At 36.8% G+C, this 18,741-nt stretch overlaps 2 protein-coding genes across 2 annotated transcripts in view; one reads left to right on the top strand and one right to left on the bottom strand.

Moving 5' to 3' along the window:
* LOC110440412 overlaps positions 1 to 8,018 on the bottom strand; it is a 63,279-nt gene extending 55,261 nt beyond the window's left edge. The window contains exon 1 of the mRNA XM_021483474.1: positions 7,947 to 8,018. Coding sequence (XP_021339149.1) covers positions 7,947 to 7,970 — 24 coding nt within the window. The 5' untranslated portion in view covers positions 7,971 to 8,018. The remainder of the gene's footprint in view (positions 1 to 7,946) is intronic.
* A 334-nt stretch (positions 8,019 to 8,352) lies between these two features.
* On the top strand, positions 8,353 to 12,809 carry LOC110440411. The gene is made up of 2 exons (XM_021483472.1): positions 8,353 to 8,433; positions 11,176 to 12,809. Exons 1-2 carry the CDS (start codon positions 8,413 to 8,415, stop codon positions 12,529 to 12,531), a joined length of 1,377 nt encoding a protein of 458 aa, XP_021339147.1. The 5' UTR covers positions 8,353 to 8,412; the 3' UTR covers positions 12,532 to 12,809.
* The last annotated feature ends 5,932 nt before the right edge of the window (positions 12,810 to 18,741 follow it).

Below are 18,741 nucleotides of genomic sequence, written 5' to 3'. Positions count from 1 at the left end.
GTTGAATGTTCACGTGATAGGTTTGGGTAATGTTGGTATTTGATAACTATAACAATGCACGTGAAACATTATTTTACAGTAATAAGAAAGCATTCAGACTACGTTTTAGGTCACCTGAGCTTTCAAACTTAAAGTCAAGTTCTATTCGGCTGATTTAACTGAAACTAGGTAGGAATGATCAACTCGTGGTCCTGATAAAGTGTTGTTATTTTTCGGGTCAATAAGAAATCCAATATGGCCACCACGGCATCCATTTTGAAAAATCTATTTCAAAATTAAAGTCAAGTTCAACAGGGGTGATTTAACTGAAATTTGGTAGGAATGATCGACTCATGATCCTGACAAGGTGTTGTTATTTTTGGGGTCACTCAGAAATCCAAGATGGCTACCACGGCCGGCCATTTTGAAAAACTATTTCAAACGTAATGTCAAGTTCTATTGGGCTGATTTAACTAAAACTTGGTAGGAATGTTCAACTTGTGGTCCTGATAAAGTGTTGTTATTTTTCGGGTCAATCAGAAATCCAATATGGCCACCACGGCATCCATTCTGAAAAACTATTTCAAACTTAAAGTCAATTCTACTTGGCCGATTTAACTGAAACTTGGTAGGAATGATCGACTCATGATCCTGACAAGGTGTTGTTATTTTTCGGGTCACTCAGAAATCCGAGATGGCTACCACGGCCGGCCATTTTGAAAAACTATTTCAAACGTAATGTCAAGTTCTATTGGGCTGAATCAACTCGTGGTCCTGATAAAGTGTTGTTATTTTTCGGGTCAATCAGAAATCCAATATGGCCACCACGGCATCCATTCTGAAAAAAACTATTTCAAACTTAAAGTCAAGTTCTACTGGGCCGATTTAACTGAAATTTGGTAGGAATGATCGACTCGTGATCCTGACAAAGTAATGTCATTTTTTTAGGTCAATCAGAAATCCAAGATGGCTACCATGGCCGGCCATTTTGAAAAACTATTTCAAACTTAATGTCAAGTTCTATTAGGCTGATTTAACTAAAACCTGGTAGGAATGATCAACTCGTGGTCCTTATAAAGTCTTGTTATCTTTCGGGTCAATCAGAAATCAGTTTCTATTTAATTATTCTTGTTGCTCATATTGTGAATGTTCACGTGATAGGTTTGGGTAATGTTTGTATTTGATAACTATAACAATGCACGTGAAACATTATTTTACAGTAATAAGAAACCATGCAGACTACTTTTTAGGTCACCTGAACTTTCAAACTTAAAGTCAAGTTTTATTGGGCTGATTTAACTGAAACTAGGTAGGAATGATCAACTCGTGTTCCGGATAAAGTGTTGTTATTTTTCGGGTCAATCAGAAATCCAATATGGCCACCACGGCATCTGTTCTGAAAAACTATTTCAAACTTAAAGTCAAGTTCTACTGGGCCGATTTAACTGAAACTTGGTAGGAATGATCGACTCATGATCCTGATAAAGTGTTAAATTTTTCGGGTCAATCAGAAATCCAAGATGGCTACCACGGCCGGCCATTTTGTAAACTATTTCAAACTTAATGTCAAGTTCTATTGGGATGATTTAACTAAAACTTGGTAGGAATGATCAACTCGTGGTCCTGATAAAGTGTTGTTATTTTTCGGGTCAATCAGAAATCCAATATGGCCACCACGGCATCTATTCTGAAAAACTACTTCAAACTTAAAGTCAAGTCCAACTGGGCCTATTTAACTGAAACTTGGTAGGAATGATCGACTCATGATCCTTACAAGGTGTTGTTATTTTGGGTGAGCGCGAGTAATCATAGATTGATCAAAAATAATTCATATACGTCTGATCAGTTCATTAAAAGTGAAAGCCTTAAATTTGCATACAGTATGCCTTGGTTAACTCCGCCCACACCTACTGATTTAGAGAATTTGCATATCTCCCCTTACGTGTATTCTTGTAAACGACATAGACACTTGTCACGCCTTAAAGCATAAATTATTAATTATTCAATTATAAAGAACCCTGTTTGTAAAGTTTTCGTGACGAAATTAAATTGATTTGCAGTGATCAAGAAAGTATTGAATGTTTGATTGATCGAGTTCTATTGAATGAGATTTTAAGTGCCATACTAATTTTGTCTATTTACCTTGTTTTATCTTTAACCTTGACACTAACTTGAAGTCAATCATATTATCATCATGGACATTAGGTGGCGGATACTTTTTTTAAGAATTTCACTTTTATATTCAGAATAAATTTGTTTTATCTGATGTTTTTGTTTGACAATGATTTGTATATATAGAATGCTATCAGAGACATTACAGCAAACACTGATGAAGAACTGAAACGAAATAATCCAAAAACTCCGTTTTTGTTCTTTAGACAATTTTAAAAAAAGTCTTCAGAAATCCATTATTTGATAATATTTCTAACCAGGTTTTCAAAATTAGGTTGTTACAAAACTTGCAAAGTTTGATAATTAAGCTCTGAAAATACCGGTTTTTAAGAATAAACAAGTTAGAATGGCGGCTTTGATGTACGAGGGTTATTTCTTTCATGACACATTAAGTAAACTACACACACGGCACAGTTTTATTTTGATATATTAATCAAGTGTTTGAAACATGTATTTAAAAACACTAGGTCGAATTAAATTACAAACACGGCACAGTTTTATAGTTTACTTTGATATATTAAAGGGGCTGGTCGGGGAAAAAATTACAAAATAAATGGGTCTAAATGCGTTCTCTGGCCTTCCAAAAGCAATACCTCGGCATTATGATGGTCGAGTTCTGCTTGCAATGTCCAGTTTTGACCACTGAAATCTAGGGGAAGCCCCGCGTTCATTTAGCGCAGATCTATTTATTATATGTCACGTGGTTGTTTCGAAAGTAAGGCAGTGAAAATAACAACAATAGCACCCCGTCATGTGCCATGTCGGACTCAACTAGCGGACAAGACAGCAATACTATATGTAAATAATAGTTTTAAAAGGTCATGTATGATGCAAGTGTAGTATTCCTACCTATATGTTGTTGTTATTTATAACGGTATTGATACCTCGTACCTGTCGTGACTTGTGCATGCATCTTTTTCTTTCGCCGCGATGTTTACATTTGGCCTTGTTGATGACGCGCGTGCGGTAAAATTACATCACTGATTTGGGCCACTCGAGAGTTATAGACTGTCAGGTGACGAATTAGGATTTCTTTAATATAATTATAATTTTTACTCTTAGGGAGTGAATTTCAGCAAAATTTGAATCGGTATATTTCATAAGGTATTTTAAACATGTGTATGCCATTTTAGCAAATATGACATTTTTCCTCGACCAGCCCCTTTAATCGATTATAAAACAAACACGTATTTCAAAACACCAGGTCGAAGTAAATTACGAACACGGCACAGTTCGAGTATGTAACAAACAAGTATTTCAAAACAACTGGTCGAAGTTACTTACAAACACGGCCGTTTTATAGTATGTACATAACAAACATGTATTTCAAAACACCAGGCCGATGTAAATTACTAACACGGCACAATTCCATAGTTTTATTTTGAAATATAAATCGTGTAAGGAAAAAAAAAACATCAGGCCGATGTAAATTACCAACACGGCACAATTCCATAGTTTTATTTTGACATGTTAATGGAGTGTTTAAAACATGTATTTGAACGGCACAGTTCGAGTATGTAACAAACTAGGTATCAGTGTACAGTAGAAATGGCTTGACCCTAAATATAAAGGGCATGTCTCACATAAACATGGATAGTGAATTTAACCTGCACAACACACCTACATATATATACATATTTATAAACTACATTTTGATTTCATTTTGTTTAGAAGACTGTTTTTTTTTTCAAAAACTGTTTTCCCCAGATTTCGGACTTGTGAAAACCATGATTACCACATAAAAAAACCCACCAAAATATGCAAAAACTTATGATTTTTAACCCAAAATTTGACCCCCGCAAGTACATTTTTTTTCTTAAAACCTGTCTGAAATTGAATATCGCCTACTCTGTAACAAAAATACTCACGTTTTAGCATAGGTCATTTCGGTGGATTTTTCACAATATTTACACATGTGCTGAGTACATAAATAAACTACATGAAAAGCTAGCTTTTGTTGTGTAGACACAGATTTGTAAATGCCCAAAACTGTAGTCTCAAACCAAATTCGATTACTTTTTTGAAAAATTATGACGCCCACATAGTCCACTTCATCATGTATATGCCAATTTTAGTGCTGATGTTTTTTTAGGTCACCTGAGCTTTAGCTCAAGTGACCTATTGCTATCCGTCTTCGTCCGCCGTCGTCCGTCGTCCGTCGTCCGTCGTCCGTTAACATTTTACATTTTCAACTTAAGCTGAAATACTGTCGAAGGGATTTCATTTAAATTTCCTGGGAATGTTACTGAAATCTCCCCGACCAAGTGTTGTTATTTTTCGGGTCCATCAGAAATCCAATATGGCCGCCAATGCCGCCATTTTGAAAAACTATTTCAAACTTAAAGTCAAATACTGTTGAAGGGATTCCATTTATATTTCTTTGGAATGTTAATGACATCTCCCTGACCAAGTGTTGTTATTTTTCGGGTCCATCAGAAATCCAATATAGCCGCCAATGCCAGCATTTTGAAAATACTATTTCAAACTTAAAGTCAAGTTCTAAGGGGCCGATTTAACTTCAACCTTTTAGGAATGAACGACCAATGGTCATGACAAAGTGTTGTTAATTTTTCGGGTCCATCAGAAATCGAAAATGCACAAATTAGGAAATAAGACAACTCGTCCTGTTATGCAACATAATATCATATATGATTTTGTGGGACGAGTTGTCTTACATATTTGGTTTAGTTATTTTCTCAAATACTTTCAGCGTGCATTCGAGAGGTCTCTTTGTTATTAATGATGGTACATGTTTATATGCATCATGTTTATACCACTACCTACCAGGTACTTGAATTCTGCCTGATTAAATTTTCGCTTCATTCCGCTTGTTTCTTTTGAGTGTTATTTGGTAAAATGCCTCGACCGACATCCAGTTCTTCCTCGTACACCGCAGTTTCAGAATATTTTTTTTACACACATTTTATTTTTTACAAACACTTTCATATGTTTAAAATGAGTATTCATAAGCTGTCTGAATACCTATATCCTTTTATTTAATGAGACTAAACAAGAGTCGTCGAGTGTTACGAATTACGCAGTCACCATATAACATACTGGTCACATTTCCGATCCCGTAAAACTTGGTTTAGACTGTTGTACTGCAATAAAATCGTAAAAGAAAATGATAACATTATCATTATAGTGTTCTGTTACTACACATACATCAATATACGCTTCTCTTTATTGTGAATGGATATGAACAACGAAGGCAGAAGTCGTTCAGTGTCTATTCCGACACCAATTCTTTCAGAAAGTACACCCCAGAAAAAGGCCGAATGAAGTTATGATTAGGGCTATAAGCAATGGCATGGTGTCAGAACATGGGTTGGTTTGTCTGATGTTATTCATATAGCTATAGTACAACCACGTGTAACCTGTTACCCGTCAAAATAGGTTACCCTGCGAAGAAAGCATCAATTACAGCGCCCGACATGAAAACGGCCTTAATTATTTTACGCAAGTGAAATCGGTCCAATTTAAAATCAGACTAAGTATCGTTTGAATAATATGTACATGTACCGGTTTATATACAAAACTATATATAACTGGGCATAAAGAGACAGTGCCTCAGGGGCCTGGCGCACACATGGTGACTTGGTCTTTGCATTGATATTAATTTAGTCTGGTTGAGATCCCCACCCCATAATCATATTCACTTGCTGGGCATGACGAGACGTATACATCCATGGTGCACATCAATGGATTGATACGAAACTAGTACAACTGCATCATGCAGGATAATTGATATGTTGAACAAATAGAAACTGTTCGACGAGTAAAATATAGATCAGTTTCAACATCATATCTTGGATATGGACAAAAAAGGCAAACTTATTGCTGCATCTATCAGCTAACTTAACTTAATGGTACCTTATATATGAATGTTCTTGCTATGGGGCCCTGCCGCTGGTGACTTTGTCCAAGAGTACAACTTAAGATACAAACTTGCTTGGCTTCTAGAGACCCACACATTGATCATTGTACCATTTAAAAATGCCCTTTAGGTTGGGGACATCCGTGGTATCATGAACGCATTAGGGGTCCTGCTGTGGCACTGGAGACTTTGTTCTAGGTTATAACTTGGAAACAGTGGAGATCACCACCCCATAACCATATATAAACTAGTTTTGCATGAGAAGATGAACACATCCGTGATACCACAAATGTCCCTGGAGTTCGGCACTTCCCCTGGTGAGTTTGTCCTTGATGATAACGCAGGAAGGGTAGAGATTCCCACCACATATACCCTATACCACAAATACTGAATTCTTGCTAGACATGAGAAAAGAACATACAAATTGATTGGTCCAGGATCTGACCCTGTCTTGAGGGGGGTTGGACCATAACTAATAACAGTTGAGATCCCCAAACCCATCCCATACCAATATACTATACACTTATTGGTCATAAATAGACAAATACACCCATGCCTTTCCTTTCGTGACTTGGTGCTAGATTATAACTTCAGAATGATAAACAACAATCCCCACCTCATTAATATATACCCGGTATACACTTTCTGTACATGAAGAGATGAATACTCCCATGCTACCATCATTATACCCCCTGCAACAAAGTTGTTTTACTAGAGTCAGGGTCACATGGGTATCTATTTGTAGACAAGAGTTTGTCAAAAGCACTCCTACTTATCCTTTTCACCGACCTGATACACAACTAGGTAGTTGTGTTTCATTTGTGTTTCATTTGTTTTCAATTTCGACCATTTTTCGCTTGTTACGCCCCTTCGACTTGTGTACACAAGAGTTTGTCCGAAGCACTCCTACTTTTTACCTATTTTTATGAAACTTAATCAGTACACTATGAAGTATTGCAATTGCAATTCATTTTCGATTTCCACAATTTTTTTGTGAGGTATGCCAGTTTCTGTAGATGGGAGTGGCTATTTACCTGGCTACCGGGTACCGAAAACGCGAAAGACTATTTACCTGGCTGCCGGGTACCGAGAGCGCGAAAGACTATTCACCCCGCAGCTATGACACTGGAAAAATAACTGGAAAACATTAAAATTAAGCAACTGGAACTTTAAAAGACAATTAGATAGACCTGGTAAATGATGCACACCGACAATAAAATTCCCTAACGTTAAATAAAAGTATGACATTTGCATTGTACGTTTTGCTTTCTTCGGGGAAATGTTGGTCAACTCGCCCAAGTCTATAGCTACACAGTCGGTTATCTGATTTTTAAATATTCTGTGTGATTCGGACTCGTCTTTCAAACTAAAGCTTACTTGGGGTCTACTTGCCACGTTTATTTAACAAATGATTTAATTTGGGTACGACCCGACAAGATTATATTACACGGCTTCCGGGCGAATAGTCTCTCTGCTTTTGTGTACCCGGCTGCCGGGCGAATAGTCATTTGACATGTGTACCCGGCTACCGGGCAAATATAGTCTTTATGCTTTTAGGTACCCGGCTGCCGGGCGAATATAGCCTTAGCCATTTCAGATACTGAGATAGGTCAGTATCAACATAGGAGGCTGAAGTTCTGTCAATAATGAATAAAAATAGTAATACAAAAAAAATTCCCCTAATATGATTTTTTAAGCATATTCGGGGTATTTTTTTGTATTATTATTATTATTCATTATTGAAAGAACTTCAGGCTCCTATGGTGTTATGCATGATCTACAGCAGTTCCGGAGTCATAACATATAGTTGGTCTTCAAAACCAAATCAACATATATTTCACGTTAAATCAAACACCGAAATTCGTAAACCAGCTATGAAACAAATATACAATATCAATGAAACACTTTTTTCACGTACCTGCCCTTGCAACACCGCTGCCATTTTGGATTCTAAGCTATTTTCTTAGTTTCGGATTGAGACAATGAATATGATATTTGCAATCTGAAAAAAAAAAAAATAATTTATTGCAATCGATATCATTTTAATTTGATAAATATTGTCTTTGATTGTAAGATACATGATGCTTTTCACAGTGATGCCTTCAAATACGAAAACAACTCCAATATGTAAGAAGAAACCGAACAGGTCCTATATACTCCGGAATATATACTTATTTTTTGTTAAAAAAATACAGACCTACCTAATGGACTAAACATTTATTAAACTTTAAAATAGAAACGATGGAATGTGTGATACGTCTATTGTATTATTATTGTAGTTATTAGCTAAATACAGAATATATCAGGAATACGCGTCCATTTTTAATTTTAGACAACAGAAAGACGTTTCCGCCTTATAGAAAAAGCTGCGTTTTGAAACAAAAATGCAAGAAAACTGTGATCGTGTAAGTGTAAATAGCACATATTAGTACAATGTACTTGTCAGCCAGAAGTTATTTTTCATTTGAAATGAAGATACAAACTAAAATGAAGAAATGTGTGCTTTGGCGTTACTTAACTCGTTATAACTTTTAGTGCAACAGCTAAAAATTTAAGGGAAGACTACCTTACTAAAAAGCTACCTTTTCCAGCGATGCGGTGGATGGGTGACAGCACAATCGTTACATTTGGTGACATCGTAGTGAATTAGAGACGTTTCGCCCTAAAACCGTTACGTCCCAGACCATTTCGACCCAACTTTTTTCCACATCGCCCTAATTTTCAGCTCATTTTTGTTTTCGCATCAAAATCCGTTTCACTTCCAAAGCTATATCGCCCAAAAAGTCTTTATCGCCCCAACCGATACGAAATTGAACTATATATGGACGATATCTGATCTTGTGAAACTTGGTGGTAATTATTGCCAATTTCACTTAAATATTAATGATTAGGAACACATAACCTCTGTCCTCTAGACTTGATTGACTTATTTTTTGACATTGATATTTGTTTTATGTTCATGTAATGTTTTTTTTAAATGTTAATTGTTTTGATGAGTTGTCAGTTTGCATGTTAATTTGCAAAAAGTAAAAGATATGCCGAATAATGTGCCAATTGAGTTCATGTCCCCCGACGCGATACATGTCCTGAGTGACCCTGCGCCGTATATGTTTGTCAGGGCTTCATCAGTTGAGAAGCAAAAATACTGTTCTTACCCCTTAACATATTGAGATATCAGCATGAATGCCAGCTATTTCAAATATTCCAAGATGAAGAACAAAAATGATAAAAGTTGGTTTGAAATGTAGAATCAGAAAAGTATATATTACAGAGATTGGCATTAACTTAATGCTCTTTACCTTACCATTGGTCACGGTAACCGGATGTCATATCGCGAGTTACGCTTCACCTGCGCCATATTGGATATACGGTTCGCTGCATTCAATAATCCTGTCCTTTTCAAAACATAATTATGCCGTGAGAAAACATCGAAAATCAACGTAATATTAAACCCGTAGCTAGATGAGATTTCCTTGCGGTTTGGGAGTGCTCCATTGAACGTAAACTTGAATAATGAAGTTTTGAAAACACCAAACATTGAAAGGTCGCAAATGTAAGATCGGTAATGAGGGTTATTTCTTTCATGACACATTAAAACACAAACTCCTTTCTAATTTATTAACCAGGTCTTTAAAATGAGGTTGTTACAATACTTGCAAAGTTTAATCATTTATTTCTGAAAATACCATGTTTTCAGAATAAACAATTTAAAATGGCATCTGTGATGTGCGAGGGTAAGTTCCTTTTATGACACCGGCACTCCTTTCTCGTTCATTATTTATTTTCAAAAACGTATTCAGATATTACATAATATTTCTAACCAGCTTCTTAATATGAGCCATATATATTTGTCTAGGATATGTGACATGTTGACACGAACTAACGAAACCCTATGGAGTTTGTTTTAAATCTATGGTCTATAGCTTCTGCATTAAGATTTACTTCAATATCTTTTGTATTAGTGAACCCCTGGTGCACTAAAATGAACAAAAAATTCATGACAAGTCATAAATCTCATGAAACTCAAATCAGTTATGAAACATCAGTTTATCACAAAGCCAAATTTTGTTGTAAATATTAATATTACAAAAAGATCTAGACTGACATGAAATCCATAAAATATAACAGTCTAACTTCAAATATTTATTGTGACGTCGCAATGCAATTAAGTGCTACCTCACATTTGAAAACAATTCTATCCAGGTTTTATTAAAGGTGTGCTCATAACATTTAAGGATCCCTGCAGTCACACTGCACTGTGGCTTTTCCTTTATGTAGTAACACAATTGTTTGACCTCATCTACAGTAGATGGGGGCGGAGTTAACCAAGGCTTATGCAAATTTCAGGCTTTTACTTTTATTGAACTTATTAGATGTTAAAATGTTTTGAAAATGAAATTTGTATCTGCTAGGTATATATAATATACTCACACTAATTTATCAAATAGTCAGAACCATTCACAGGAAAAATACAAATGTAAGGAATGGCTGCTTTGGTCAGGTTATGGGGTGATAACTTCTGTTGATTATAAGTAAATACAACAGAGATGTTGGCGTCTGTGGTAAAGTTACTCGGGCTCTATTGGAGCTATTTCTTCATAATAACCAAAAATATGGAATCTACTCCTTAAAAGAATAGATACGTTTTGCCCTGTTATCATCATGCATAATGACAGAAACAACCCAAGTTGAAGCCTAATTTAGTGACTAGCTCTGACTTATACAAATAGACTGAATGCATAACATATTAATCATTTGATTCTAAAACTCGGAAAAAATATTAATACACTTTTTAATTTTTTGAACTTATATACTAGCTATAAATGCCTTGCTTTTGGAGGTAAAGTATTGAAAACTGTCAGTGTTTCAATTATTAACTAGTTCTCTGAGTGAAGATTAGTACATGCTATGCCTGGGATAGAGCTACATTTATGTATGGATATACATGTTACTTCATATTACATGTATTAATATTGCATTTCTGACATAATCGTAATAAGTAAGCGTGTACATAATAAGACATTGGTTAACTGTTACATGATGTTACATAGATATGGGATTTGACCTTTCTGTCTATGATTTAATCATGTTTACGATGTTTTGGAGTGATAGGTCATGCAAATCTTTATTGAGTTTCTCTTCTGTAGGTTGAACATCCACCAGATACGTACAAAACTGCAACATGGAACCAACAGCTGGTGAATCTGCCAGCAGTTGTTAGATGTCGGATCCTGTCCTTCCTGGAATGGGAGAACCGGATCTTAGCAGGACAAGTGATCCCCAGCTGGCACAACGAGCTCCACGCCTCCTTTTCATGGGCCTTTGTGGAGTTCAACAACTGGGCAATCGGGCTGCCAGATGGTTTCAACAGTGCCTTCATCGAAGAGGGGAAACAACAGCAAAAGTGTATTGAAGAGTTTGGGAAATATTTCCAGCATGTTACAATAGCACTGTCCGTGTTTGATGTTCAAGAAAATAGCCATGGTGTGCAATTGCTCAATAAACTGTCCCAGTGTTGTCCAAGTCTCAAATCACTCAGGATTTATCACGAGTTCATGTTCTGCACTTTCGAAGGGAAGTGGGAAGATTACTTATTACCATTAAAAAATCTGTGTAAAAAATCATTAAGGCATGTAGAACTGTGTAGCTTGGACGACTGTCCGAGAAACATTGAAACTAAAAATTGTATTTTTTTCGAGGTAATTCAAGAAGTGTCCATGTGTGAGAGGGTAAATGTGCTGGAGTTTACCCTACACAGCTACTGTCACAGACCTGTCAAAGGCTTAAGTCCTTTCAACAGCCTACACACACTAAAAGCAGAGCACAGTAGCATTAGTACCGCCATCTTACAGGACCTGTCCCAACAGAATCTCAAACATGTGTACCTGGTCCGAGACCAAAACACAGAGGGATGGACAAGTGGTAAGACGCCCATACGCTGGTACGACATCAAACGAAGGAGGGACCTTGAAGTGCATCTTATCTTTGATGAGATCAGAATAGGACTAAACGACTTTGCTGCAAACCCATTTTTAGTGTCTATCACATTGAGGAAAGTGCCAAATGCATTATCAAGGGATGTGTTGAGAAACATAGCAGCGTTATACGCCAATAGTTTACAGACATTTGCCCACCTGTCAATGCTGCACCCCACTCTGCCGCCTTACGATGACATGGAATCGTTACCATGTGATTACTACTACTTCGCCAGCCAGTGTAGAAACCTGCGGACATTCATGGCTGGCATTCCTTTGCCGTGTGAGGCTGTGTGGTGTCTTGCAATGAAGCCTGACAAATTGCAGAACCTGCATGTACAGAAAGGACAGTTACTATATAACAACCGGGTGTGCCTGTCTGTTCCCTCCACAATAAGGGAAGGGGGAGGCATTCTGGACAGTGAGCCCTGTCTATCTAAAGAGGTCTCCCATTGGATGGGCTTTAGCTGGTTTCCTTTAACGGAGGAGGAGCTGTGTGAAAAGACTGACAGGCTGCTTCACTTCTAAATGGAATGTAAACGGGCGACCATTAGACCTTTTGGCTTGATTCTAGAACAATGTCACAGGCAAAGACTAGTAATAGATCATTGTCAGAGAATTTTCAGTTTAAATTATGGACATGTATAATCATTATCATTTCCTACAGCTAGACTAATGTCAAATTTAAACTGACAATTGCAAGATTAACCTCGAGCAGTGTTCCTGCAACCAGTGGGGAACACTTTGTACCTGTGGAACTTCAGGTTTTGTGGAGAAAAAATAAAATATTTTTTACAACAAACTGACCAATCGTAATTCTGATTTTATTGTGATCTCATATAATTGAACGGTCGTTAATTGTATAAAAGCATCGTTTGATGTGCTGTTGCAGTGTTTTTTCAACCTTTTCCACATTGAGTAATTTCTTTTTAAGTTCTTAAAAGAAATGAGCCAATTTCTATAAAATAAATGCTTTTTTTCTAACAAACATGATTGAATTGAATTAAAAAAAGATTTTTTGATTTGAAGTAAATAAAACACATCATTGATGATTTGTTTTGCCATTTCAACTCACACGTTTTTCCTTTGCTTCCCTTTCATTATGCAGAATGCCTAGGTGGTGGTACTAATTTGAACACCATTTGTTGGAAAATCTTGATTTTTGCCTATATTCATTTTCAACTTTATGAAACAACCAGTAAGGTAATTTGATATAACTGTCCAGAAAGTCAGTCGGATTATTGGAAATAGCACCAATTAGACTATGCATCATGTTGTTTGCGTGTTAAGATAGTATGAGTTACTCGCAGATGTGATCAACATGATTCACCAAAATAACCAATACCTTGGCTTTTGTACATGTGGATCAATCGGGATAGTTTATTGTTCCTAATTAGATTATTAATGGTGACCCTTTGGTGAAGGGTAACTTAGTGTTAGATTATTATGTCTCCCCTTCGAATGAAGGGAGACATATTGTATTAGTACTGGTTCTTCTTCTTCTTCTTCTTCTTTTTCTTCTTCTTCTTCTTCTTCTTCTTCTTCTTCTTCTTCTTCTTCTTCTTCTTCTTCTTCTTCTTCTTCTTCTTATCGGACTTGTCCGGGCCATAACTTTTAAACCTTTAAAGATATCTTGATGAAACTTTAGGTACGCATGCATCACGTGCACCCACAGGAGGTGTGCAGTGCACTGGAATTAGGTCACTGTGACCTTCACCTCAAGGTCAGAGGTCAAATAAGTGCACATTTTCAGTAAATTCTTGTCCGGCCCGTAAATTTCAAACCGTTAAAGATATCTTAATCAAACTTGAAGTATACCTGCATCACCCACAGAAGGTGTGCAGTGCAATGGAACTAGGTCTCGTGCCCCACTATATACTGAGTTATGGCCCTTTGTTTAATTTTGATACCAAAGTTTGTCCAGAGCATAAGCTCTATGTTATTTCACCTACGTTGACCATACTTACTATACTGATATATCTTGGGAAGGCCGAATTTCTCACACCAACATCAGATTTCATGCCCCCACTATATACAGAGTTATGGCCCTTTGTTTATTTTTAATACCGAAGCTTGTCCACGGCAAAACTTCTAAACCATTAAAGATATCTTAATAAAACTTGAAGTATACCTGCATCACTCACAGAAGGTGTGCAGTGCACTGGAATTAGGTCTCGTGCATCTCTATATACAGAGTTATGGCCCTTTGTTTATTTTTAATACCGAAGCTTGTCCACGGCAAAACTTCTAAACCATTAAAGATATCTTAATCAAACTTGAAGTATACCTGCATCACTCACAGAAGGTGTGCAGTGCACTGGAATTAGGTATCGTGCATCTCTATATACAGAGTTATAGCCCTTTGTCTAATTTTAATACCGAAGTTTGTCCACAGAATAACTTCGATGTTATTGGGGCCCCACATCGAAGATGCGGGTGCCCTATACTAATTCATCCGTCCGTCCGTTCAATCAAACAAGGTATCAACTGACCAGAGGTCTGGGTCAAAGGTCAAGGTCAAATTTTGTTTCTTTTCCCTGATGAACATCTTGTTATGACATCATGAAGCAAAGTTGGTTGGAATTTAACAAAGAGTCAACTGACTTAAGGTCAAGGTCACTGGGTCAAAGGTTAAGATCAAATTCAGTATCTTTTCACTGGGGAACATTTTGTTATGACACTTTGAAGCAAAGTTGGTCAGAATTAAACAAGGAGTTAATTGACCAAGGTTTAGGTCACTAGGTCAAAGGTCAAGGTCAAAGTTTGTATTTTTTCACTGATGAATATTTTGTTATGACACTTTGAAGCAATGTTGGTCAGAATTAAACAAGGAGTCATTTGACCAAAGTCAAGGTCACTTGGTCAAAGGTCAAGGTCAAATTTTGTATATTTTCACTGATTAACATTTTGTTATGACATTATGAAGCAAAGTTGTTCAGAACTTACAAAGGAGTCAACTGACTTAAGGTCAAGGTCACTGGGTCAATTTCAAGGTCAGATATTGTATCTTTTTACTGATGAACATTTTTTGTATGTTATTATGAAGCAAAGTTGTTCAGAACTTAACACAGAGTCAACTTACCAAAGGTCATGGATACGGGTTCCGAAAGGTTCAAGGTCAAGGTCAAGTTTTGTATTTTTAACTGATGAACATTTTGTTATGACATTATGAAGCAAAGTTGGTCGGAATTGAAGAATGAGTCAACTGACCAAAGATCAGGGTCACTAGGTTAAAGGTCAATGTCATTTGGGTCCAAAGGTCAAAGACAAAGTGGATCTCTTACTTTGACCCTGGCTCTTGATTGGGGAGGTATTTAAGGTGAAATAAAACAAATCAAAGCTAACAAATGAGTATTGCACCGGTATTTACATTTCTGTTAGCCCAGCAAATATGGAACTGGAAGGAAACAAGACTCACATCATAGTACATGTAAAATGTATAATTTGCTTGCTTGCAATTTCTTTTGAAGTCCAAATGTCAAACGTCAAGCTCTGCTATATGGGCAGATTGCTTTTTGATGATTATGGGGGATATATTGCCACAAGGCGGGGCCCTTACTGACCTGACAGTGTTCTAGTTTCACCTACGTTGACCAAACTTGTTAAAGTTTTAATGTATCTTGGGGAGTAGGAGTGTCACATTCTAAATACAGGTCTCGTGCCCCACTATATAAAGCGATATGGCCCTTTGTTAATTTTATGTACCAGAGTTTTTCTATTGGCTAATAAGGGGAGACATTCTAGTTATTTAATGGTGACCCTTTGGTGAAGGGTAAGTGCTAGATAACTAATGGTGACCCTTTGGTGAAAGGGTAAGTGTTAGATTATTATTTAATGGTGACCCTTTGGTGAAGGGTAAGTGTTAGATTACTACTTAATGGTGACCCTTTAGTGAAGGGTAAGTGCTAGATTATTAATGGTGACCCTTTTGTGAAGGGCAAGTGTTAGATTATTAATGGTGACCCTTTTGTGAAGGGTAAGTGTTAGATTATTAATGGTGACCCTTTGGTGAAGGGTAAGTGCTAGATTATTAATGGTGACCCTTTGGTGAAGGGTAAGTGCTAGATACTTAATGGTGACCGTTTGGTGAAGGGTAAGTGCTAGATTATTAATGGTGACTCTTTAGTGAAGGGTAAGGGCTAGATTATTAATGGTGACCCTTTGGTGAAGGGTAAGTGCTAGATTATTAATGGTGACCCTTTTGTGAAGGGTAAGTGTTAGATTATTAATGGTGACACTTTGGTGAAGGGTAAGTGCTAGATTATTTATGGTGACTCTTTGGTGAAGGGTAAGTGCTAGATTATTAATGGTAACCCTTTGGTGAAGGGTAAGTGTTAGATTATTAAAAGTGACTCTTTAGTGAAGGGTAAGTGCTAGATTATTAATGGTGACCCTTTGGTGAAGGGTAAGTGCTAGATTATTAATGGTGACCCTTAGTGAAGGGTAAGTGCTAGATTATTAATGGTGACCCTTTTGTGAAGGGTAAGTGCTAGATAATTAATGGTGACCCTTTGGTGAAGGGTAAGTGCTCGATTATTAATGGTAACCCTTTGGTGAAGGGTAAGTGTTAGATTATTATTTAATGGTGACCCTTTGGTGAAGGGTAAGTGTTAGATTACTACTTAATGGTGACCCTTTGGTGAAGGGTAGAAGTGCTAGATTATTAATAGTGACCCTTTTGTGAAGGGTAAGTACTAGATTATTAATGGTGACCCTTAATGAAGGGTAAGTGCTAGATTATTAATGGTGACTCTTTGGTGAAGGGTAAGTGCTAGATTATTAATGGTGACCCTTTGGTGAAGGGTAAGTGCTAGATAATTAATGGTGACCGTTTTGTGAAGGGTAAGTGCTAGATTATTAATGGTGACTCTTTAGTGAAGGGTAAGTGCTAGATTATTAATGGTGACCCTTTTGTGAAGGGTAAGTGCTAGATTATTAATGGTGACATTTTGGTGAAGGGTATAAGTGCTAGATTATTAATGGTGACTCTTTAGTGAAGGGTAAGTGCTAGATTATTAATGGTAACCCTTTGGTGAAGGGTAAGTGCTAGATTATTAATGGTGACTCTTTGGTGAAGGGTAAGTGCAACTGCTACAAAATTGTTTCTGGATGCAGAAAGCCAAACAAAGTAAAGACATTACTGCACCATAAAGCCATAATGGTTACTTCGCCCATTTAGGACTTGTCAGTGGTCTTAAAGAGACTGTTCAATAGAATCAAGATCCAAGTCTAAAGTGTTCCAAAACACTTTGAAATACAGAGTATGGCGATAGATACATATACAATCACTTATAATGTTACAAATTCACATCATTTTATCTAGTATTTCTTGTAAACCGATCGTCAATACTCCAGGGGTTATGCTTACTTACGCTCTCTGCACCACTGAAATATATGTCATGCAGTAAAAATGTACCAAAATTGAAAGCATGCAGCTAGCTATTGGATTGATCTTCGTGTCTCATCCCCTAGCACGGGGTATCGGGGATGTTGTCTAGGCCTGTTAGAATTAATTCTCATCCCCTAGCACGGGGTATCGAGGATGTTGTCTAGGCCTGTTAGAATTAATTCTCATCCCCTATCACGGGGTATCTAGGATGTTGTCTAGGCATGTTAGAACTTATTCCCGCTAATGTTCCACCAACAGACTCAACCACCTAGGTTTTAAATAAATACTGAACATGAAAATTCAAGAAGCACATATTCAAGTTAACTTATTTTTGACTTAAAAACACTTATTGGTTGCGTAACAAGAACTTTTCATAATCCATACTTACCAACCTGAAGTAAATGTTTAGACATAGGAGGGTGTGACTCCCTGGGGGCAGAGAGACAGGGTCAAACAGGGGAAATTGAGATAAACCTTTAAATTCTTCTTATTCTACGTATGATTGAAGCGATTTCAACCACATTTGGTCCTGAGCATCCTTGGCCAAAGGGAACTCAGTTTTGTATTAACAGAAGGTGTGGCATCCCTGGGGGCAGAGGGACGGGTCCATTAGGGAGAATGGAAAAATATTTAAAATTCTTCTCCTTCTGTATGAATGAAGGGATTTGGTGTAGAGCATCCTTTGGCAAAGAGGACTCAATTTTGTATATATCAAGGACCCCTCCAAAAAAATGATAAAATAAATAGCTCTGAGGTCTGGCCCCACCCCTGTGGACTTGATTTCTGAGCCATAACTTTCATTGAACACAATCATGATAATAGTACTGACCCTTGGGTCTGGCCCGACCCCTAGCCTAGGGACTTAATTTCTGGGTCATAAGTTTTAAACCGTTTAGAACCCTATCCCATAACTATATGTACATTTGGTAGGCATGAAGAAATCAATACAGTCATGATTTTGTAATTAAAAAGTTTGAATAAGACAAAACGATTCTACCGTAATACAAGATCTAACGCAGTGGTGTAAACCGAAACATACCTATTAACACGTGTCAATGTCCTCGTCGTCGTTAGTTCGATCCCTGCCGGACTCTCTTTTTTTAATCATGAAAAGAAAGTAAGTTATGCATGTTTCAAATAAATATTAATTATCAAGCTTATATTTTTTGTCAAAAATTAAAATGAAACAAAATAAAATAAAACAGACATCTCGTAAGTATACAATTAAACACGGAAAGCCATTGTGCATTAAACAACCATGCTGTCTCATATAGTTCACATATATGCAGATAAGAAATAGGCAGTACCTTTAAACGACACACATTTAAATATATTTTACTATATGATTA

This window comes from Mizuhopecten yessoensis, unplaced genomic scaffold, assembly GCF_002113885.1.
Source record: "Mizuhopecten yessoensis strain PY_sf001 unplaced genomic scaffold, ASM211388v2 scaffold11181, whole genome shotgun sequence".
NCBI classification, from domain to species: Eukaryota; Metazoa; Mollusca; class Bivalvia; order Pectinida; family Pectinidae; genus Mizuhopecten; species Mizuhopecten yessoensis.
The sequence above is the reverse complement of the archived record's forward strand: the minus strand, read 5'-3'. Positions and strand labels throughout refer to the sequence as shown.